This window comes from Pseudopipra pipra, chromosome 10 (assembly GCF_036250125.1).
Source record: "Pseudopipra pipra isolate bDixPip1 chromosome 10, bDixPip1.hap1, whole genome shotgun sequence".
In the NCBI taxonomy this organism is placed as follows: Eukaryota; Metazoa; Chordata; class Aves; order Passeriformes; family Pipridae; genus Pseudopipra; species Pseudopipra pipra.
Genome location: NC_087558.1, coordinates 25822338 through 25847576, shown reverse-complemented (window position 1 = coordinate 25847576; position 25239 = coordinate 25822338). Strand labels below are relative to the sequence as shown.

Here is a 25239-nt window from a genome sequence, read left to right as displayed (position 1 = left end):
CTCTGGTGCCCCTCTGCTTTGTGTTTGTTTGCTTGCTTATCTTTATGAAAATAAGTATACTAGTCTTAAATGCCTTACTTCTTCCTGTTTATTGTGTTCTCAAGGTCCAGTGTGAATTCAAGGACAATAGATCTTGGATGCAGAATAGGCACTTTATACCTTTATACACTGAAATATGTTTAGTGTATAAAGCAGGAGCAGTTATATAATATCTTGATAGTGGGATACCTGAAAGTTCCTGCTTCCTATAGGAAAACATTCAAAGGAAATGACAACCAAAGCAAACAGTATGTCTCCCTATCTTGCACAAAGCAGATTCCTGTTGTGACTCCAGCCTGCCGGGATTACCACCAGTGAGGTGAACATAAATAAATGGAGAGCACTGGTTAAGCATCAGCCACCTCCTTTACAGAGCACAGAATTTGCATACACTGACTGGCTGGGAGATAATTTACTGTGCACGTGATGCTGGGGAGAGCCCTGGGGTATTACAGTGAGGAATCATTTGCTCATTACTGTGCTTTTGAAGAGCAGTGAGGTGCCTGTAAGAGTCCGTGAGCCTCGGCTCTGCTGCGTTTGCAAACGAATCCGACTCCTGGGCACAGATGGGACTTACACCTTTAATTGTGATTTCATGACAGAAAATGCCACTTAAAGATTTGAGCTCTGTAGTCCTGAAAACATTCACGCCCTCAGTTTCTAGGCCCTAACCACCTTAGGCTTTGGCTAGCTGCAGTGTCTTGCATTGCAAATATGATTTATTAACTATGCACTGTTTAGTGGCACCTACAATCTATCCTGCTTCCTGGGACTGTATGCATTTTAAATGAGATAATACATTCATTTCACTTGCCTTTTTCATGCATCTGAAATGAGCCTGTGCCTCAGTGCAGCTACGTGGGAGTGGGTCTATTTGGGGCTGAGTATTCCCAGTCCCAGATGTCACGGGATGAACTTGTCATTATGCACAACAGTCACCCAGGAGAGCACCGATTCCCTTCAGAAAGGGGTAGCCTTGGTGTTGCCTGAACACTGATAGCAGAGTGAGAAATGAGAGGCAGTGAATAAGGCAGTGCCACTTCACATGTAGAAATTGCACACGTTCCTCACTGTTTCCTCAGGCTGGCTTTTGAGCTGTGCAGAACACCAGGTTCACTGTGGAGGGAAGTCATCCTTTGGAGAATCTGTTGTCACATAGATCTCATGCAAGTGCTTCCCCCACCCCAAAGATTTGAGAGTTGTCAGTAGTCAGCAGGCATGAGGCTCTCACAAACAAGTGCAGAGCATACCTGCCGTGTTGCAAGGCCAGAACTGGTTCTCTGCCTCTTACAGCAACTGAGAGCTCACAAGAAGTTAAAGTAGAAACATTGGTGAGTGTTTACAAAGGGTAATACTGGTCCAGGAAAGCAAACAAGATATATCCATGTATAACCGTGCTCAAGCCCAGAATCAGTCTTTACTTGTGTCTCTAACATAAATAATTCCACTGGCTATTCACACTGTGTGTAATTACAATTATATGGATACATGAGTGAAGGCCATGCTCAAAAATAAGAGAGATGCAGTGCCTGGTGTAACCTCCTGAGGTTAAACTCTGTGTGATCGTTGGAGAAGCAGACTCTCTCTAAGAGAGTAAGTCAGAATCTCGACAGGGAGGCTTTTACTCCAGCACCCTTCTCCATTAACAATAAAGGGAATCTACGAAGGGTCTTCTAGCAAGGCTCACAGTAATCTTTGCCAGTCCATTCTCAGTTAGCCCCCTCAGTTTTCTCCTCACCAGAAGCTCTGGTTCAGCAGGGCACTTGAACACACGGGCTGCTCTGCCGTTCTGTGTCGCTGCATGTGAAGAAGTCTTGGCTTTAGTGATGTCTTAGTGCCGGGTGTGTCCCTCCACAGGTGTCTGTGTGGTGGTGTGCACTACAGCACACCCAGGCACCCCCAAAGAGACAGGGGTAACAGGCTTGAATTGTTTTAAAGCAACCACATGTCCTCAGTCTTACACAGTTCAGTCACATCTGAACATAAATTTATGTTGGCCTCTACATGCTTTTAATGCGTGTAACTGTAAAAAAAAGTAACCAGTGTTCACCTTCTGTTGTTTCTAACATTCAGAAAAGAGGGTGTCTAGTTCTAATTTATTAATAATTCTGATATAGAAGATATTTTTTCTATGCAGTGAGGATTTTTGCACAGTTATGAAAGTACATCTAATAACTAATTCAAGTGATAATCAAATCTGAATACAGCTTTTAACAGCTAGAAGCAAATAACTAGAATGTAGCCTGCTGATAGGAAGCATGTAGTGTTTTGAAAGCTGCTGTATGTCCAGATACATATAATTAGCCTTGCAAAAAGAATCAGAAAATGCTCAGCCTCATCTCAGGGCTTAGTCTTGTTTGCTTTCACTACCTATAAGAGGAGCCTCTCACAGCAGAGTTTTTCAAAATGACATGTTCATGGGAGTGAACTGACAGACAAACAATGCCATTATTGGATAATATAATGAAATATGACTTGTGCTTCACTGCAGTAAAGTGACGCTGAGCCATATTTGATGTGGCATTTGAAATAAGAGAATCTAATAATATTAAATGGATTTCCGAAGGACAAATGGAAAGCTTGAGATTTGTCTCCCTTAGGCCTTGTAATTGGGGCTGGATGAAGTCATAAAGAGAGTGGAGGGGGCCAGGGGCCACACAAGCTGCAGGCGCTTTGAACCCCTGGATGAAGCTGACCATTTGTGCCAGCCACTGGAATAAAAGTTTAATATTAAAGAGCTGTGTTGCATGAAGTTCTAGTCTCAAGGGTAATTCTGAGTCATGCAGCACGATACAGAGGCTCTAACTGAGGTGTGTAAAATTAATCACTTTGAGTATTAAAGTTCAATTTTGGACTTCATTTAGAGTGTTTATGAACCATATGAAGCGATATTATACTTTCTCATTATAAAGATTATTTCAGTTATTGGTTAAAATACTTCTTGAGATTTTTTTTTCATCTAGCTTTGCTAATCACTTCCAAGCACTTGTTAGACTACAAATTGCACACCAGTCACCAGACATGTAGAATACTTTTTGTGTTGGTAATATGATATATTAACTAATAATCCAAACAAAATATAATAAATTGCTACTTAATTCTGAGACAGTCAAGCAAAACTAAATTTATTGCATTATTTTGAAAGTGTGAATAATTTCTTTTTGAAATAATTATTTTCTGGTTAGCTCCTAAGTGTAATGGTAAAAGCCAGAAAGTCATGAGTGCCAATTCAGGAAATGTGATTAGCTGGTCATAAAGTGTCTCAGTTCACTGGCAAAGGCAAAGTGCTTTACAATTTCAAAGGTAGCAAAAGTAAGAAAAAAAAAATACTAAAGAGAATGAAGGAGAAATGATGACATTTAAAACTAAAGAAGAGAAGCTGTAAAACCTGTGACAGGCAGGGCCAGAGACAGTAAGAAAGTGCCTTATTTTGCATGTTAAGGTGCACTATTAGATAGCAGGTAGTTAATAAGGAGGCAAAAAGTAGCTCTGTGCAACATTCTAGTAAATGCTGTGAAATCTTTGTTCTTTGAGGGAGACAAAGCTGTCCTGCCTGTCTGCTTATCAACCTGTTCCTCCAGCAGCGTTTGAAAGGGATCAAGTTCGACCACATTTCCACAACCAGTTTTGTCCATGCAGGAAGTTTCTCCCCTTACCCATTCCTCTTATTTCAAGATGTTTTGGACTACGCTGACATGTTAGCATATGGCAGCTTGATTCCTGAGAAAAGATTCTTGGAAGAAATGCCTGAGCACATAGACAGGGGCAAAGGATGCAGGGCATTGTGTTCTGCCTGGGCGTTGCCCCCACGCAGAGTTTCAGCTGTGGCCTTGTGCAGTTTTGATTAAGCCAGCTCGGTTTTGTTTGTGGATGCCTTCTTTTTTTTTTTTAATCAGTTCAGGCAGGGAAAAACTTGAATGGCTGTAATCTGGGTTGAGCTAAAACAGCTTGATATGAACTGTCAAGTTGGAGCTAAACTGCTGAGCAGGAGTTAACATGTGCAATCGTTGTGCAGCTGCTGTTAGACTGGTGGCAGTTGCAGAGAGATCATGTGATCAAATGCATTAGTTTCCTCTGGCTGGTACACAGAGAGAGAACAAGATCACTTGCTGGAGCCTCAAGTCCGAGGAAATTTTGGTCTGTGGAGAATGCCTGAGGAGATTGGTTGCATCCTAGGGAAGATTTTAGCCACCTTTTTTATGGCGGATTGGGAAGCAGTCTAAAAAGAGCAAGTCTGGTCTGGTGTCTATTAACATTATGGTGGGTCCCAGAGAATGTCCCCAGCACAATCTAGCTGTGGAGTAAAAATGGCTGTGGACAGACTGTAGAGGATGGGATAAAGCACCAGCTCTCTCCTACTCTCATTTTTCCCCCTGTCGCTTCCTTCTCAATCCCTGCTGTAAATGAAACATTTAATTTTGCCTGTGGTAAGTGGGTGACAGGAGCGGGGTGGAGCAGAAGCCCCACCCTGAAGCATGTGTAAAGCAGGCCATATGCCTGTGGGGGTGTGGGCGAGTGTGTGGACATGCTTCTCCAGGGAAGATTCAAGTAGGATGAAAGTGCAGTCTGTGGAGGATGCAGTTTTCGGATGTGGTAATTCTCTGCAAACCCCAGAAATGAGGTCAATCTCAGCATCATCCCATAAGCTGTTTCTCAGCACCCCTCTGTTCTGGTCGTATCGGCCATTCAAAGTGGTCAATAATAAAAGTTTAGGCGAGCTGAAACCTTGGGGTCTGTCAGAGGGAAGAGCAGCAAATGGGAGGTTTAGCAAATTCATGGTTAGTCCCTGGCCTCTGCCTTGGATTCAGATTAAACCGTTGACAGTCACAGCTACAAGTATGTGACAGTTATATTGCTGCAGTTAAATCAGTCCAATTTCTTCTACCATTTTGTAAGCCCCATAAGGGAGGTGAGAGAAAGCCAGTCAATCTGGCTCCTGAAGAGAAAGATGGCATTGATTTCTTAAAGAACACAAAATCCTGAGAATTCAAAGACACTATTTTCACTTTCTAGTCCAGGACTAAACAGAAAATAGCAACATGAGGCCTGGGAAAATGATACTGAGAAATAATTTTGTCTTTTTCCTACCAGTCCTTCCCTCACCCCAAAATACTCTTTAGTACCTGTAAATCCACAGGGCTTGGTGGCAGTTCAGTCTGTGATTTTAGGGTTCTGTTCCTTACTTTGGCCTAATACGAAGTTTTAGATGTGACAGAAATCAGATGAAGTTTCTGCAACAGCTTGAACAGGCTTCCATTATATGTGGACTTTGGTAACTTTTGGAAAGCTGTCAGCTGCAATTTACTTTGTTGGCATCTGTGTATGTATGTATGTGAATACATATAATTTTGAGCATTACAAGTTGGAAACAGCAGAATCCCAAGCTGATTGATCAGTCGGATGCTCACGTGCCACTGAAAACTTCGTCAGTAGATGTAGTTACGTGTGGCTGTCACATTGGTGTGGTTTTGTCTTCCTTTGTCTCTGAAAGAAGACAAGTTGATGACTCTCCGCAAAGTACCTCTTTCTGGCATCTGCTATGCTTAGTTCCCACCCAGAGGGTTCACTCTTGGGCAGCAGTGTCTCCCATCATGACTCCTCCAGGCCTGCTGCACTTCCACATTTGGTACTGGCTCCTTTGAAGGCATGTTGTCCCTTCCACCGTCCCTCTGCTCGTCTTCACATGTAGTTTGTAATATTTTTTATTTCAAATTCTAGGCAAGACAACATCCTCTCTTGGGGATTTCTAAGTTCCCTGAGTGTCACTTTTTGGAGACAAAAGTCTTCACTGCGTCCAATGGACTTGCTCAGGGTTGTCAGGATATTATTGTAGCTCCAGACTAAGGCAGTGGTCAAAACTGTCTGTTTTGGGGTTTAGATTAAAACACGACTTCCCAATCTTAGTTTGCCAAGGTTGTCTGAACCTACATCTGTAGGAGACATTGTACATGGCTGTGGCAGACAGGAGGTCTGGGCTCAAAGCTGCCCTTTGCACAGAGCAACTCCCCCCCATCTCCTCCAAAGCAGCCGCTGAGGACTGGGTGTGTCTTTGTGTATACTGTTTCATTAAATAGACACACCACAAGTGCTCTGCACATCCCACTGTAAAGACCCAGCATAACTGGCCTTATGACATTTTGATACAAGGTAGTGGTATTTCAATCTAAAAGCCAGAATTTATTTTGTTGGGTGTTTTGCAATGCCAAGTTTCTAAATGCTTTTGTGACTTAAAATTTACCCTTGCAAAGTATGACCTTTACAAGGGTGCAGATCTGAAAAGGATTTTCTGTCCTTGAGATCTATCTCTTTCACGACTCTTGGGACTTTTTTAGACACACTTATTGTTCTGGATTCTTTTAATTAAAAAAGTGCGGAGGCTACCCATTAGTTCCCTGCTATTCTCTGTTGGCCTGCCCTATTCAATATCCATTGTGCAGTAAGATTGTACTATTTAAATTCGTGTCTGTGCAGCATCCCTTGAACTGATTCCTCTCCAAAAATGAGAATTATTTGGCTAATTTTCTGTGCTATCTTTAAATAGAGGCATCTTGCAGGTCATTATTTTCTCTGAATGGGAAGGTTCCCTTTTATCTCTCCTCTGTAATGGTATATCTTTAGGCAAATGAGTGGCTTTCAGGCTAAAGGGTTGGGTGATTGGGTTGGTTTAGGTTTTTTTTTTCCTCTCAACATTGCCAAAAATGTGGAATTGCTGTTGCTTTTAGAAAACAGATAATCTTTTATAGTTGCAAGTTCTTTGTATTCTTTTAATAACAACTGAAAAACCTAGAAAGGGGGGAAATGATTGCAACAGAAATAAAAGGGAAAGTTCAGTGGTCAAAACACTGCTCCCACGGATTTCCATGTACCAGAAGCTTGAGAGTTTTTAGAAGCCAGGGTGTAGGCCACAGAAATCTTTGCAGCAGATGCCCAGACTGAAGCAGAGCGTTGGGGAACTTCCTTTCACTCTTTGACATGCTTTGTAAGGCTTGGGTGAAGCCTGAGAGCAGCACAGACTGCAGTTTGTGCGCTCCATGGCCCTGGCTTTCAGGGACAGGGTGGGTCGGCACACACAGCTGTCAGGAAGGGAACAGGTCAGGACATAGCTCAGCTCGTCCTCCCAGAAACTTCTGAACCTGCCAGTCATTTCAACCACTGTTTAAGCTTTAAAAAAAAAAGTAATTGAGACCATGCAAGTTCCAGGAGGTGCGTGTTTGGAGAGTGAGACCTGCTCAGTGCCCTGCTGACAGAAAGACTGCAGGGTGGGACTGTGTTTTAAATCCCAGAGTCCACATTAAGGGGAAGGAATGAGAAGGAGGACTCCCCATGGCTCAGCTGTGAGAATAGCTTCAGTCGGGTCTCATGCTTCATTGCAGGTGAGATTAGCCAGCCACAAACCCAAAGCCAGACGTAATCAGGCAAAATTCTTCTTCCCACAGAACGTCTCATTCCATTTATACCTGTGTATTCAGTTTTGCTTTCCGTGTCACACTCAGCAGTTTGGTGAATAAAACTGTAGATAAACTTTCCTATTTTCCAGGCTAGAGAGTGAGAACAGTTAAACTTATTGTTAAATAAGTAAATTCTATGTTCCTGTGCTTTTCCTTTCTAACCACTGCTTTCTGCTGTCTCTTCTAGTGGACTGTAAATTGATCTGCAACCCAAAACATAGGAGATTTATGTGTTGGTTTTGTATTTGCATAGCTAACATAATAATGAATAAGAATTGTTAAGAGCTTCATTGAAAGAAAAAAAGTTATTTCTGTATTTTTCAGAGCAGAATTTGAGTTCCTTGCGTAGTCATCATCATGGCTGGGCTTCGCAAACGAAGATTTGGGAAGGGCTCTACCCACGTTTGTCACAAGTGCGTTGGTGGCTGAAAAGGCCAATACAAGATAGGCACGTCCGGTTGCAAAAGGCACAGCAGAAAGACTCCTTAGGTGGTAAATTCTGCAAGGCATGATTCTTTCTGCATTGTCTTTTCTCCTCCAGAGTGATCCTGCTGCGTTCCCAAAAGCATCAGCAGCGTTATAGGTGGTGTGTCTCCAGGCCTCACGATTGGAGGCCAGAGTAGACCAGTGCTGTTGATCAATATGGCCAAGGCTGAGATGTTGTTTCAGGGAGTCCTTGTATCTCCTCTTCGGGGCTCCTCTCATGTGGCAGCCGGTGGCAAGTTCACCATAAAGCAAGATCTTAGGGAGGCAGTGGTTGGTCCTTCACCCTTGAGACGTGCCCTGCCCAGCCCAGCTGTGTTCTCAGCAACATGGCCTCAATACTTGTGACTGCTGCTTGTTCAAGAACAGATGTATTGGTCACATAATCTGACCAGTGGATGTTTAGGATTGTGCAGAGGCAGCGTTGATGGAAGCGTTCCAGGAGTCACAGGTGGTGGCGGTAGATGACCCAGGATTCCGATCCGTATAAGAGAGTAGACAGCACTGTGGCTCTGTAAACACTGATCTTTGTGCTTTTCTTCAAGTGTTTATTTCGCCAAACTCTTTTATGAAGTTTTCTGAAAGCACTGTATGCCTTTGCTAACCTGTTGTCCATCTCTCCGTCAATCTCACCATCCAAGGAGATGAGGCCACCCAGGTAATTAAACTGCGGGACTGATCTGAGCTCTGATTGGCCAATGGTGATGTGGGGATGATGGGGGACTTCCTGAAGTGCTGGTTGATGGAGAACTTCAGTCTTCTTTAGACTGACTTCCAACCCAAAGAGCTCAGCAACCTCAGCAAAGCAGGATGTTAAACGCTGCCGAACTGCTTCTGTGTGTGCAACAGGGGCGGCGTCATCAGCATAAAGCAGCTCCTGGACAAGATGGTTTAAGGTCTTGGTGTGGGCCTTCAGCTGCCTTAGGTTGAAAAGGCTTCCATCAGTACGGTATGGAATGTAGATACCGTCCTGATCATCGAGGTCTGCCGTGGCCCTTTGGAGCATCCTGCTGAAAAAGACTGTGAATAGGGTAGGAGCGAGAACGCAGCCTTGTTTCACGCCATTCTTTATTAGAAAGGGCTCAGAAAGTGTGTTGCCATATCTGACTTGGCCGTGCTGATCCTCACGGGGTGAGATGATCATTTTGAGAAACTTGGGGGGACAACCTAAACATTCCAAAGTCTGCCACAGACCTTTTCTGCTCACAGTATCGAAAGCCTTGGTGAGGTCGACAGAGGTTACATAAAGACCTTTGTTCTGTTCCCTACACTTCTCTTGCAGTTGTCTGAGAACAAATACCATGTCTGTGGTACTCCTGTTGGCTCTGAAACCACACTGACTTTCAGGTAGAATTCCTTCTGCTCTAGTGGGTATTAGTCTGTTCAAGAGTATTCTTGCCAGGATTTTGCCAGCAATGGAGAGCAGAGTAATACCACGGTAATTTGAGCAATCTGATTTAATACCTTTCTTCTTATACAAAGTGATGATGACTGCATCACGAAGGTCTGATGGTAGTTCGCCGAGTTCCCAACAGCGCACCGCAAGCTCGTGAAATTTGGTATGGAGTGTGAGCCTTTAACTCTTGGGGCAATTTATGCTGGCCTGAGTTGCAACAGTTTTGAAGAAGGCCAAGATAAGGAGAAGGGAAGGGTGTCTGAAGCAGCCTTCAAAGTCTAACCAAACATTCCTGAGCGTTTTGCCAGTCAAAAGATGATTATTTCAGTAAGTTCATGTATCTGTTATTTGGATAACCATCCTCCTAAACACTGATTTGAAAATAGAAACCTATTCTCTCCATGGGGGTTTTGTTTGTCACTGCACAGAGCCAGAGAGAGCCTGTGATGAGTAAAGCCAGTGCTGAAGTTGTCCAAAGACACAGCTCTTTCCATTTGATTCACTGACCCTCCAGTCCTCATTGCAGGCTGGCTCCAAATTAGAGGGGACTGCAGGGAAGCTGTGCTTGGGGTTTGGTGATGGGACATATCCACATCCAGAGCTGAGAAGCTGTGCTGGGCTCTGGGGAGACTCTGTCACCATTTGAAGTGAGTCACTGCTTGCTTTCTGAGGTGTCCTTAACATAGGAGTCTGGCAAATATCCATGAAGTCAGTAAAATAACTAACAGAACTGTGCTCAGGGCTAAATTAGGAATAAGATCAGGGCATGAGAACAATTCTGGTTCCAAAAAGCAGCTCAAAAAGTGCCTCCTTCTTACATAACTAATAAGAGACATCAAGATATCCATTGTAATCACAATTTCATTGGAAGCTGTATGTATATGATATATATGACATGTTCCTTCTTTACATGATGTATTGAAAAATTCAGAATTCATGAAAAGCACGCTCTGGTTTTCTTGTACAGTTTTTTTTCAACATCCCTCTGGGTACTAAAATAGAGACTTAGGACATGTAGATGCTAAAGCTCCAAACCAAATGCTGGTAGTTTGAACTCCTTTGGGTTTAGAATTACATTTCTTTAGCAAAGAGTTGTTTTCAGTCATTCTGAAAGTCAGAGCCACATATTTGAGCAGAAGAAAGAAGAAAATTCAAGCCTGCTGTGATTACATTTTGGGCGTTGCTGACATTTGACAAGTTTGCCTATTGCAGATTAATGGCAAAGGTAAAGAATCAGAGAAGAGCAGATGAAACAGGGATAGAAAACTGCCTCACAAAAGAAGGCAAAAGGTTACCAATAAAAAAAAAAAAGAAGAAAATAAAGAACCAAAAAACCTATTCAAGTGGGGGAAAAGCTCTAAAATTTTGATGAATGAACTGCCAAAGTTTCAGGGGTCCATGTTGCTGAACATGCCTGGTTTGGGAATGCATGTAGGAACTCTCCATTTTGTTTGCACCTACAGCCCTCTTAGAAATCTAGTGAAAACAAGTTTCCTAATCATATTTCGATAAGCAGTAATCCAGCAGCAGGAATCACCAAGGGAGCAATGGGAACATTATGTTACCCAGGTGCATGTGTCTGGTCCTTCCAAGATTTTCAGCTTATGTCACATTTTTGGGGATCATTTGGCACTTACAAGTGAAACAGGTCTTTTCAGGATGCATTGGTATTGAAGCTTTATAATTAAACCTGCTTCACAGAATATATTAATTGTTTGTTCTAGGAAAAGGAAATGCTTGAGAGAAATATATAGTTCTGTTACAAATGGGGGTTCCTTCCTTTTTTTTGACAGCTATTGTTTTATTTATCGCACAGTGCCCAAGCTTTGCACAGATTATTGACTGCCAGCTCCCATTCCCATGTGGAAGTGGAAGGAGCCTGTGTGTGTAAAGGGCCTGAAGTCTCTGTCCATGTCCCACAGAGAGGAGAAAAGTCACAGAAATAGTGTTTTCCTCCAGCACTGTGTTCTGTGGGAGAAGGGTGAGGGTGGCCTGACTCAAGAACTCCCTCTTCCTACTGTTTATTTCTCAAGACAGACACATGTCCTACATTGAGGTATATAAAGTACTTTCAAATCTATTGTATGGAAGGTGTATAAACTGGTAGGAAAAGAGAGGAAAAGGAAATACAAAGCCTCAGTTGAAGCAGTTTCACACTTCGAAGTTTGTGCTGTCAAGTGGTAAGTACTGTTAAATGTAAGCAAAGCAGACTCTGTAATTATAATTTTGCTAATCTAGACAGAAATAGTTGATCCCAGTCCCTGAGAAAGGCTGAATAGATTATTAGTCAGATTTCTCATCACCACAACTTATTATTATTTTTATTGTTATTGTTATTATTATTACAAAATATTCCATAGGAGCTGGCTGAGGCAGAGCTCATAAGAGACCAATCACTAGCAGGGGGATCAAATAAATCTGGGGATTCAATATCTTGACTTCTTTCTTAAAAAGGTCCATTTGTTTTATCACAAGCACATCTCAGCGTTCCGCTTGAGGAAGGCAGCCTTGCAGGAATTGGGAAAGTCAAGTGGAAGCAAAGGAGGATTATGTGGCAGAGTTTTCAGAGTGGACATAGAAGACAAATGAGAACTGTGTTTTAATTTCCATCTTGGAGACAAACCCGTGGTGTTCCCAAGGACGTGTCTCTTCTTCACAGGATTTCCTATTCGGTAACAAACAGTCCCTTCCTGGGGTGTTACTGGGGCGAGTGGTCATGGAAGACCCACTGTTGCCCAGAGGGAGAGCTGGAGATGCCCAGATTGTCCTGCTGGTGTGGTTGGTCAGAGCACCAGCTGCCAGACATGAGCACCAGCTGGGGATTGACTGCAGGACTCCTTCATGCCACAACTCAGGATCTCCCACCATGTTTGCATTAGGCTGAATGTGGAGTGAGTATAAACCAGTGGCATCCTCAGCTCTCCTGGGAGCAAAGAACACAACATGGATGCAATGGAAGTATAACTTTCTTTCTTCCTCTGGGATGCTGGGGACAAGACTTCTAGTGTTCATGGGCAGAAAATTATAGCAACAAAGCAACAGAGGTTTGTAAGGCTGCATCCTGAGACATACTGAAAGTGAAACCAGATTTCATGAGAGTTTGAGTGTCTCTGCTCAGGCTAAATGGGATTTTTTCTAAAATTTATCAAGAGCTCATCAAATACATATCCCTTCAGCATAACTGGAGGCTTTTGAAAGATAAGTTGGACAAAAAAACATAAGCAAAAAAGTCCAGAGTAAATAGAGAATTAAGGATCATCATTTTTCACAGGGGTATCATTAGATCCGTTGTTGGAAATGCAATTGAAGTAGAGGGATAATAGGTTCATTGGAAAGGCAAGTGCCTTTATTTCTGGGTTAGAAAGCAATAGTGGACATTGTGATGGATGAGGAACAGTGGACTGGGAAGATGAGAGGACATATGTTTCACAGAAATCACCTTTACTTTGCCAAAATTTTTGACCTTGTAAAATTCTAAGCTACTTTCCTTGCAAACTGGGGATTAGACTAATTACAGCATTCTAATTCACAGTACACTGTGATATCCCCTGGACTATTTGGGGGAGTGTCGCTGATAATGTCGGAACGGCCAAAGCGACAAGAAAAAAGGTTCCAGCAAAGTTTATTCCAAGAAAAAAGCAGGGACAGCGGGGCTGCTGCGCAGCCCCTTAAGTACAGTTTTTGAACACACATAATGCACACGGATAGGACAGTTCAAACTTTCACACCAGAATTCTTACAGCTAATTGGTGCATTTTCTAAACTCTAATTTCTCACAACAACTTTGCTCTTTCTCAAAACAGCCCAGTTCTTTCCCACAACAGTCCCGAGCACCTGCTCTTATTTTTCTCTCATGTTGATGTTTTTCCCAACTACTCTCATTCAAAACAGGTCCTTGTTCTCATGAGACAGTGCTCCTGTTCTCATGAGGCAGTATTCTCTGCTCCCACGGGACAGCTTCTTCAGGATGCATCAGTATGTTGTCAGGATCAGGGCCTCCATTTTCAGTCCTCTCTTTCAGTCCATCTCAGGGGTATACTTTGATCTGGTCAACATCTATTGCTTCGTCAGTATGTGCCAAGGTGCTGACAGACCTGCTGTCACCCCTGACAGGGGAGGGGAATTGTTTAGTGTCTTTTAGTATTTCATATTCCCATTGTTTTAAAATGTTTCTTTTTAAGAAAATTTACTTTGAAATACAGATTATTGAGAGAATAATGTCCTCTGAGCATTAGGCAAATTTACCTCCAGTTCAAGATATTTCCCAATCTCAGTTTTCTCTTAATAAGTTAATCAGCATTTAAAGGGTTTTTTTTTAATGGTACAAATAGAGCGCTGCACAATGGCTATTCTGTGTACACAACATACATTTAGGAATAGAATATATATTAAAAGGACACACTGAGGTTCTTCTGCACTGTCTGTACCTGAACAAACTGAAACCGAAGGGCATCTGTCAGCCTGGATAATGTACAGGGAAGATGGTGGTAATTAATGGTTGTGGCAAGAAACATCCTAAGCTGAAGAATTTAAGTAAAAACATTATGATCTCCCTTTTTTTGTTCTAGGCAGATAGGAAGTAGAAATAAACAAATGATGTATTTGAAATGCCATTCAAAGCTATTTCTTTTGTACAATGTCTGTCTATCAGGCAAAATCATCTCATAATGCTTTGGACTATGGGAGTATATGTTAGCAAATAAATTTTGTTAGCATCAGAAAGATATTATGTAGACAAATTCATTATCTAGACAAATATAAATGATGCTTGATGTTAACTAAATTCATTACTATACAGAATCTGTTCTTTAAAATTGATTTACTTTTATAAACTAGTTTTTTCGTAACTAGCTTCAGGAGAGGCAGTAAGGGATTTATAGAATGTTTTTGTATGTTCTGAGCACTTTACCTTGGTGTATGGAACAATACCTACCCCAGGTGAGTGAGCTCAGCCTTCAGTGAGGTGTCCAGCCTTCCTTGGTGCTACGTCAGCTGCCCCTCTGGAATTGGTTTGGTTTGCAGAGGAGGAGCAGGAGCTCCCTGGATCCCTGTCAGGGATCTGAGTGACCTGATGGCTGACCTGCAGTGCATCACAACTCTGTGTAAGGCCTGTGATGCATCTTTGCATGGGGACCTTGGGCCAACTGACAGCTCTCTCAGGGTCGGAGGTTAATTCCAGCTGAAAGTCCTTTGCTTTTCCAGAGGTTATAGTGTAGCAAAGAAATTGGCGCTTTCCCTTTCTTACTGCCTTAAAGCAAGGCCGCTTCCATCCTGAGGGATCCTGTGTGGGGAAGCTCAGCTTTGTGCAGCTGTACTTGGACAGACAGATCCTGCTTCACACAGGAGGCACTGCTGAAGCTGTTCCTGGTTGCAGTGGAGGAAACGCAGAGCCTGGAATTTCATACCACTTTAAAACAAACACACTGCAATTGATAAGGCAACATTTAGGGTATTTTAGCTGACTGATTAAATCGCAGTGTAAAGCAAAGTGGGCAGTACTTAGGCTGATTTACCCTTCACCAGCAGAGCCCATTAATTTGTGTTGGATCCAAGGTGTTATGGCTGTGGTGAACCTACTGAAGGAGAATTTATCATCTCGTGCTGTTTAGTGTTGTCACTCTCCTTGTTTACAGCAAAACCTGAGTTACTTAAGATTTGAATTAAATGTAACAGCAGTTGAAGCATGAACTTAGCAGCTGTATTTACAAGTATTGCACCTTCACAGGCTTCAATTGTGATTGTGTTTTATTAGGTACCCTAATAAAACAAGAGCCAAGGCAAATCTCACTGGAAGGAAATGCAAAGCAAAGCTGATCTATATGTTCTTGCTTAGGCAGTTTCTAATGACTATGTCAGATACCTCTATCTAAAGTAATTGCATATCCCATCTAAAACAGCTATACAAAGAGGCACTCTGTTCACTGGTTCTGTTGTTTTCTAGGCCTGGTTAGGAGGAGGGTGCTTCATGCCATTCTTTTCAGCAAAGGGCTTAAAATAGTCTTAATTTTCATCAGTGGCTAGAGGTGGGATGTAGCATCTGCTTAGCAGATGCTGAAGTGCTTCAATGCTAATTCATTGCCTCATCCAAATAGCCCTAGAAACCTGTTTGGATTTTCAAGGACATTTGATCCTAGGTGTATTATCTAAAAACAAAATGTAAGCCAGATATAATAGGGTTAAAAGAGGTTGGTGATGGAAAAGAATACCACGCGGAGGGGTTTTTAAGTTAAAATCATGACCAATTAAGTTAAAATCATGACAAATTAAGCATACTCACAGAAGTTAGCAGAGTTTCCCTCCATTGCTTAAAATTGTGTTACTAAACCCTTCCTAATCTTGTAAAATTCCTAACAAGGCACAAATGTTTAATAGGAGCAAGCAGGTTTTTCTACAAGCATTTAATCTGGTTATAGTTTTTTACTAGTGCTTTGTAATGTTTTCAGCACTTTCAGCCTTTCAGCTTGTCTGCAGAGGACCCACAACAAAGTTCATCTTCTGCTGAACTCACTGAGTGACTTATTGGCTGCTTCTTAAAAAACTGTAATCAGCAGCTTTTTTTCTAAGAAACGTTTCATGTTTCAAATAAATCAGTGCCTGAAACAAGCTCTGCTAACTCTCAGGCATGCTTTCTTCATGTCAGCAAGGATCAACTGCGGTTTGCATTGCTTTGAACTTTACTTTGATAAAATTGTGTTTGGCATTTATCATTCTTCCATCAGAGTCAAGTTACTTTTTAATCTAGATTTTTAATATTACTTAAATGTTAAGATCCATCTAAATAATGTCAATTATTTCATCTGTAAAACAGTAAAGAAAATTTTCTTGTGTCTATCTCATATTAATGTTATGAAGTTCATTTTAGTAATATTTGTAATAAATTTTTAACTTGGAGTCACTTTAGATGTTTTCATCTAATCTCTTTGATGAGGAGATACAGGAATACTGTTAAAGGCTGATTTTAGTCCTTTTTAGTGTCCATGGGATCCTTCTATGGTTAGAGGAAGAGAAAATCTAGGAGAGATTCAGAACCCTTTGAGTTAGGTTCCTTCTTTGGTATGTCCCTGTGAGGAAGGAGCTGCTCTGTTCCTTGGCTGCACCAGCATCTTCATCTTCCTGAGCATCTCCTGCCTTACGTGCTTGTAGAGCACCCAAACAAAGACTCTAATCCTCACTGAGGCATTTAGAATCATTAAGTATTAAACCATCTTAAAAATGTAGAAGCCATACCAGTTGTGATATATTAAGACAAAGGGGGAAATATCTTTTCCCATGTGGCAAAAAAGGCATGTAGACTGCCTGTATGAGATAGGGGAGCAACATACTGGACCACAAGGTGTATCGGAGCAAACAACATTCCCACCCATTTCTGTACACTGCTTTGATTCTGATGGGAGCAATTGGTTTGATTGGTTCTTAGGACCTGAAATTGTGCTTCATGTGAGCAGATTCTGGTTTCAGTTGTTCAGAATGGGGCACTTCTTCAAAACAGCCAGATTAAAAAAATAATATAGTGTGGTAATGCTACCATGTTACACTTAAATAAATCAGCCTGGATGCTTCTCCTATAGAAGTCTGTTGTGATGTAAGAGTGGAATATTATTTATAAAGAACAGTCCTAATATGCCACAGCATGCTTTATATAGTAGTTTTAATAGGTACTGTTATTGAGATACTGTGTTGTTTTGTGACAGTAAACCTCTCTGAAACTATCCAGAGTCAATTTTACATTTTGAGAATAAACCCATTCCTGTTATTGCAGCTGAGAGTGCTCTGTTTTAAACCCCGCTTAAACAGAACTCCTGTGACCCACTTGCAACAAATAGTGTCTGCTTCCATACATGAGTATGGATTTGGGCAGCTGAAGCAGGATGTAGGTGCTTTATTTAGGTCACCAGTCAAAGTCTCATGGAATATATTTAATATTTTGTACTGTGCACTGTTAGAGCCTATGAAGTTTGCAGTGGACAGGGTTTCAAACAGAATATAGATTGTTATAATTTTGTTATAATTTTGCAAATGCTGGACTGAAGTGTTGGTAAAGTGTAACCCAGTGGGTTCATTGCAGCCCCAGCTGGACATCTGTTCCCATGGTGGAGCTGCCATCCAGGCTGCCCCTGCAGCTAGTGTTAGGGAAGGAGAATGGCTGCAGAGGGGCACTGGCAGTGCCTGGAGAAAGCTTCGACAGTACCTGCCCAGTGCTGTGGTCTGACCCAGCTATTGATAGGTGTTCTTGAGATTCAGGAGCTCAAAGAGGTGAAAACTTAAAAAATTAATAATTTGGTTTGTGAGAACAGACTTCCATAACTTTCTCATGATTCAGATTGGAATTAGGAAGTCATCACTTTGAAGGCTGGATTAGTGTGGTGTATCAGAAATGCCCCCTCAGTTTTCCTTTCTCTGTCACAATTCCAGTGCTGAATTGTCAAGTAGTTTTTTTTTCTTCCCTCCCAGGGCTGCATGCGTTTAAAAAAATACTGAACACTAATTAATTTGTCTAATTTACATGAAAAAGTGCAGAAGATGTGTTTTTTTCGTAATTAAGTATATTTTGCAATTCATTAAAATTCTGCAGCCCTTCACATAATGGAGCCCTATTCACTACATAGGAGATAAGTGCTTAATTCCAAAAGGGGCAGACGGAGAAGGAAGAAAGGAAGTGGAGGAGGGCAAGATTAGCATTTTCTATATTAGCTATGCATATTCATGAGGGAAAATGAAGTCCTGCCAATTCATGTTGTCTTTAAGTTTATTTTGTGGGGGTATTCACAACACTTACCTCAACAAATGGTTCATGTGGCTTTTTCCTGGTTCTAACTGAGCAGGAACATGGTGACAGGCTTTTCAGTGAACCCAAAGTACACGTCACATATGAAGAGCAGACAGAGGTTGTGTGTCAGGGCATGGCCTGCTCCCCAGGGCTCTTTTTCCATGTGGTACCACCATTCAGAGGAAACAAGGAGAACAGCTTGGGAGCCTGGAACCTCCCAATGAACTCCAGACCCCTCAAGGTACTACTGAATTATTAGCTATTTTGGAAACTTCCTTTTCTTTATAGTGCAACAAGCTACAAGAAAGCCATCTATGCAATTTTTTCACTGTAGTTATTTGTTAATAATTTATTCTTTCCTCTGCAAGGCCAGACCAATCGTAGGCAACACTGTATGTTATGTGCAACATAACATACAACCCCCCACCCCTCTTGGGCACATGCATGGGGTGGGGGGTCCCCAGTAGGGAGGAGAGCCTGGCACCTTATGGTGGTCTGCCTTTGTGTCATGGGGAATCTCACCCAGCACTGCTAAACCGCTGTGTTTCAGTCCAAACACATTGGACTCCTGTTTTCCTTAGGTCTTTGCAGACAGTAGGGCCATCTCTGCTGGAAATCTTTGGGGTTTTTCCCTCTCCTGGTGCAGGCTGTCCCTCAGCCCCTCTGCAGCAAGGTGTCCTTCCCAGGCTCTACAAGTGCACTCCCCTGGATTTAAAGTTTCCTTCCAGGGGTAAGCAGGAACTGGGGCAAACAAACACAAGAGTTGAACCACTGTCCCTAACAACCTGTATCTCTACTTTACTTCTGCTTGCATAACAAATTAGTAAATTTAGATGCAATAATAAGTGCTTACTCCTTTTTTTCACTGCCCTTGCCATGGTCTTTGGCATTAGATCAGATCACCATGCAGCTTGGGGCTTTTTCATTTTACAGCACCGTCATCCACTTTCTCTCACAGCCAGCAGCTGGGTGAGCCCTGACAGCTGGCCAGGAGAAAAGTTTGCCCAGAATTTTGCTCTTCCTGTATATCTTGGCTCTGCCTCTGTCTCAGATTTCCCATTAAAGAATTTTTTGAATTTTTCTTTTATAAATTAGCTCTGTTGTCAGATAAGCCTCCAGCGTGCGCATCAGTTTGTTGTATTCCCCTTCGGACTGGGATGTTGCTTCTTACCACCGAGTTGGCAGGATGGTTTTCCTCACCCTTGCAGGCCTATCTCAGGTGATGTTGAGCATCTACTCTGCTGTCCCAGTGTCTTCAGAAAAGTTTATAAGCAGAACATGATTAAATGATAAACTGAGATATGGATAATATTTAATAAAAACAATGTAGCAGTTTACATACTTTGCACAATTTCTATCTGTTGTTTGAAAGAAAGTATCAATTCAAAAGTCCAAGCGATAGGAAAGACAGAAAACAGTTGTTTTAATGACAGGGCTGATGACATTAATCAGCATTAACTTAAAGCCACACTGCACAAAATGCTAACTAATATCTAATGCTGGAGTTCCAATACTGGACTGAGTCTCCAAAAGTTGTCTTAATGACTCACTTCTGCAATTTTTTGCAGCATATTTAGTTAACATTTTACATTTCAGGATATGTTAATCTGCAAATCAGGGGTCTTTTTCATTCATCCTTTATTCCATTGTGCGTTTATATCTGTGTATTTACCTATGTGTGTATGTATATAGCTGTGGAGATGATGGCTGGAATAATGGGGAGATGAAAGGAAGAGGGAAAACTGGAGAGGGGGAATGGAACCCAGAAAGCTTCAACCAGGTGTAAATGGCAAAGTATTTATATCCCTTCAGCTGGCTTTGGTGCAGGGGGAGCCTTGAAATCTGGCGGGGGAGAGGGAGTTCCTTTTGACCAAATCACACCGTTTACTTCGGCTGCTCCATTCATTTCCCCTCACATCTGTTTTATTTCATCTGGAGATCAGGAGGAGAGCCAGTGCTATAGACACAACTTTGGGAGCCACTGATTTGATTCAGTTCTCCTTTTATTTTGTTACCCTGCATGTAAGGTTTCTGAATGCCAAAACTTGAAGCAGTAACATAAAAAAAGAAATAAAATTTTAAACAATTCTGCTTTTTCTAGAAGCTTACAAGTTCAGACTATCACCCCAAAATAAATCGTAAAGCTGCTTATTACCACCTACCCCACAACTTGTGCAGGCACAATCACACCCAGTTAAGAGGAGCACAGGCCTTTACCACTAATACAAAGTGCTGCAATTCAAAACATCCCTGGGGGCTTCTGGGTTCAGAAGGATCAATACATAACTACGAAGGAGCCTGATCTACAAAGTTATGATCTGAAATTAGAAGTTTCCTAAGGAGCAGTAATGCATGGCAAGCACAGTAATGAGAAGCAGGAGGCTGTAGCCTGCTCTCAGTCCCAGCAGCAGCTGGGGCTGCCGGGCTTTCTCTGGGAAACACACCAAGCCAACGGACCCGCTGGCATCACCCTGTGTCCCAATGCATCACTGCCCAGCCCTGGGCAGTCTCTGCCAGGAGGGAGTGTGAGAAATGTGTCACTGTGCTCTGACTCCCTGAGCTGTCAGCAGTGCTCACGGGGCTCTGAAGCCTCCCTGACTCACGCTGGTGATACCAGCTGGGTCCAGTACAGCATGTCCTGAACGGCTTGTGTAGGTTGCTCCCACCTTGTGCAGATTGCTCAGAGCAGGCTGGCTGGCTCGCTTGACATGTGTGTTGGTGCTGCTTTTAGTCCTGCAAGTAGTGTATATTGCTGGGTTGATTTTGTCCTTTTTTTTTCCTAATAATTTGGGGGGGGGTGTTGTTTTGGTTTGGTTTGGTTTGGTTGGTTGGTTTGGTTTTGGTTTCCGTTGTTTGTGTTTTATGATGCACAAACCTTTGGGATGTAATTCCTAAATTGAAAATTTAGAGAGAATGTGAACAGTGGTGGTGTGGTCCTGGATGTCAGCATTCTTCTTTAGCTCAGCTGGCTAATGAGTGGAGTTCCCTATAAGCATTCTGAAAATCAAATTAGCCGGTCAGTTTTGGTTGGAAGCACTGTAATGAGAATGACAGAATTTTCCATTTCAGAAAATTAGGTTCAGTCTTACCACCACTGCTGTGCTGGGACAAGTTACCTGCTTTCTGGCTCTCAGGTCCCTTATCTAATGGGTGCATTATCAGGAAAAACCTCACAGGAATCAGTGAGAGGTGAAGCCACTGCAGTGGTGGAGCTGTGCCATCACGTGAGACAGGCTGTAATACCAGTCATGTTGTGAACACCTAAACTACAGAACACACTAACAGTGAAGCACCATTCCCTTTACTTTGAGGCAGTTATTTCCTCTCCTTTTAGAGCAAATTTATTCTCTCCCTGAATATACCCAGTTATTCTTCTTAGGAATAAGGGAGGGTATGGGGGACAGACAAAGCCCAGACACTTCCTCCTGCTGCTCCAGTGCCTTCCTTTGCCAGTTGACTGGCAGTAGAGAATACCAAAAAGGTGATTCCCCCATCTCTGCAGGACAACTAGGTAAAGCAGAGTGACAAAGAAAAGGCCTTTACTTTCTTTTACTCCTTAAACAACCCAAGAAAAGTCATGACCCCTGAACCCTGTGGAGCTGGAAGCCACAGCTAGTATTAGGTGAAGATGAACTTAAGAGAAGTAATCCATCTTCAAATGACACCATGGCTTCCATCAGCGGGAGCAGCTCTGCCATCAGGATCGTAGGTCTAAACATCCAGAGACTGCACTTTGTTCTGCTAAACCAAAGGCTGAATGTTTGGAGCACTCAGAACAGAGAGAACACATATGCAGGAAGAGCCAAGCGTATGAAGAAGATGAAGATATGTCATCTGCTTCCTACTGGGGAGAGGCCAGAGTGACCTGCAGAGAGGAGGGGTGGCTGCCAGTAAAAGCAATGAGGTAGCAGGGGTGAATCTTCCCAAGAACAGGCTAGGGGAGCATCCTCATATCCAGGCTGTATTGCAGGTCCTGTTCATTTCCCAGAGCGCAGGGAGGCAGATGTGTTTGGTGCTCCCTGGTTAGCTTGATCATGAAATTTTAAATGGATATTGACTTGGATTAAGGAGTGCATCAAGATTTATTGAGCTAAGAGTTAAATACTGACTGAGTCAAAACCAAGCTAATACTTGCTCCAGGGGACCATTTGACCACTGTAACATTTGGTACATGTATTGCTGTGTCTGTTTTGTGTATCTTCAGTTAAGTGTCCGAGGAACATTTTAAAGGCAGAAGTTACATATATATTTTATATGTAAAAAGGAAGGACTTGTAAAGGAAAAAAGGAGTCGGGGTAGGACAAACATCGCAGTTAGAAGAAATACAGCAGTCAGTAGTGTGGAAAAAAGTCACAAATGTGAAAATAGTGAGCACAGAAAGGGACCCTTATAACCATCTCTCCTAAGCTGGAGAATCTCCAAGAAACTTTTAGCTTCTGTGTGGGACAGAACAGTGCTCACACCAGATTTCAAGATCTCAGATGATACATCCTTTGGGGATACACCTGCTGTCCCACTGGAGATCACTGCAGTGGCCACAGAGTGTGGTGTGTAGAGGAAACCAGGGAGCACAAGGGAGAAGCCAGGATTTCATTAATGCCTTGTCAAGCACTGCTAGTTGTGCTAGATTGAGAAGATTGTGGCAGAACTTCCATAGCAGCAAGGAGCTAGACTGATCTCCCCTACATGGTATGGATGTTGAGCTTATCCATCTAGTAAATTAGAACATTATTAGGAGAATGATTACATGTGTTTCTATTTAGTTTTCATTCCATTCCCAGCTAGGGTAATTGCATGTCCCTGGAAACATTTTAAAACACTGTTTGAAAAGAAACGAGTATTTTTTATTTCAATTGGTTTTTCCAGGGATTTAATATAGCTAATGAGCGTGAGATGCTCCAGAGTTCCACATAAGAAGCTCACATGCAGCTCATATATGGATACTTATGAATATTTATTTTTAGAGAGAGTTCGTCCTTCATTAGGTCCTATATGGTATTACATAGCTTACCCTGTCTTAGATGCTGAATTCAAGGATCCCTGTTCTGTCAGATTTGTTTAATATCTTGATGATTTATAATACAGATACTCTTATAGCAGAATGGTTTGGGTTGAAAGGGACCTTAAAGATCATCTCATTCTTCATTTGGGGTTTTATTGTTTGCTAGAGATTTTTGTTGTTCTGTTTGTTACAGCTTCATTGAAGTATTCTGTTCAGGTCGGTGTCCAGGTGACATCTTTATCTGCCACAATTAACATGTATTATTTTTAGAAAAAAAGTTAAATTTATAGTGTTCTAATGTAGATATCACAGAATTTTACCTAAAAAAAATGCAGTTGTGGCCATGGATCTGCGTTTCTAGTCCTGACTGCTTAATATGCATTAAGGTCACACGCCAATATTTTGTTAAATTTAAACACTCTTGTTGCCTGTCCAAAAATGTAAGATAACTTTTGTGCTGATAAATGTGGTTTATATTAGTGGCAACAAATGACTTCCCATTTAGCTCACATCGTGAATGTGAAACTGCTGTACCTTTTACAGCAGTATCTCCGTAGGAAGAGGGTGTCAGCATTTCCATTCCAGCCTCCCTCAGAATTCAACTGTAAAATCTCATTCAAAGCAGGAGCTAAATGGACCAGGTGTTAACACAATTTGAGGGGGTTACTCCTCATCAGCTGTTCCATTTTAGCAGAGCAGCTTTTTGCATGAAAAAATGCAAAAAAAATTCATTTCTGCAGACAGTGATAAAAACAACAGCTGCTTCTTGTAAGCTTTCCAAAGCCACTGCACAGGCCTCCTGAAGTCACCAGGCACTAATGTCCATCTGTAGCCTGATTTCACCCATCTGACCCTTTGGGTGGGTTTCTTTTCAATGTCTGGCTTGTTTTGGAGGAACTTTTTGTGGTGACGTGGGGGTTACTCAATTCTGACTCCGAGGGATGAAGAGAGCAGAAGGCCTTTGCTTCACGCGCTTTCTCCTACTACCTGATCCCATCTTCTCCCGTGACTCCCCCATGCTCTGCTCTCGTATCTGTGAGAGCGGCCACCTGCAAAGGCGGGGTGAGGGGTTGTGCCTCCCAAAAGGTGTGCTGAGCAGAAGAGGGAAGGAGTGTCAGCTGGGTGGGAAGAGGCAGGTTCACAAAGGATTGCTGCTCCTAGCCCTGCTGTAGGGTGCTGTAGGTGCCTTGGATTTATCCCAAAGAGAGGTAGCTTATACATACCCAGGGCTTAGGACCCCAAGTTCAGAGGCATCTGCTTGTCTTCAAAGATCTTAGAAAAATTTTGCTCTGGTGATTTTGAATCCTTGCTCATTCTGCATGCATGGTTCAGGTTGTATGTGTTCCCAAGTGCTTTGCTGCTGCAACAAGTTTGTCTATAGCATAATTTTGTACACTCTTTAGGGCAGGAAACCTCATTTCCTTTACTTCTTGCAGCTTTGTGCATATTTATGGATAAACAGTTAATGATTCATGAAGATGAGCCACTTTGCTTCTTTTGAAAATATTATTACCTGTTTTGATAATGAAGATAACCCAATAAACTATATTTCATGTCGAAAGAAAGAGAATTCCTTCTGCTGCCATCCCTTTTTCTCAGGTGTGTTCAGTAATTGCAATTGGGAAGAATTTGCCTGGGGAAGATTTCCCATAAATCTAATTAAAATAGGCTTGTATCTTTTTTTGAAGCAGTAATTCAACAGTGCACGTAGCATAAGGAACATACGTCAGATAGCACGAAGTTTAAGATGGAAAAGAAAGCCGAGCAGCAGAAATGAAACCCCTTAATGTCTCTTGGAAAAGGCATCATCTTACAGGACAGTGAAGTAAGTGGACAGTTTGCAGGATAATTGCAAATTGGTGTAGTAAGCTCTGAGATGTAGAAATGCTCCTCTCAGCACCCATTGATCCAACCTAAAAGTGCTCGTTCTCAGCGCAATTAAGTCATAAACTTGACTGTACTCTGCATGTTTGAACCTGCCTTCCACTTGTCCCTGGCTGACAGCACACAGGTGCAGAGCAGCTGAGTATTGGAAAATTCGTAACCACTTATCCCATTACCTCTGCCGTTCCATGGAGGCCTTAGCAAGGAGGTATTTACTACA

At 42.2% G+C, this 25239-nt stretch overlaps 1 protein-coding gene across 5 annotated transcripts in view; it reads left to right on the top strand.

Annotated features, from left to right (window-relative positions):
• LOC135419954 (glypican-5-like) overlaps positions 1-25239 on the top strand; it is a 363117-nt gene that overhangs the window by 219103 nt on the left and 118775 nt on the right. The window contains exon 8 of one of the 5 annotated variants that reach the window (XM_064666981.1): positions 11842-11970. The exons of the other annotated variants lie outside the window; for them this stretch is intronic. Within the exon in view, the coding sequence (XP_064523051.1) occupies positions 11842-11955 (114 nt within the window). The 3' untranslated portion in view covers positions 11956-11970. Of the gene's footprint in view, positions 1-11841; positions 11971-25239 lie in introns of those variants that run through there. 5 annotated transcript variants of the gene reach the window in all.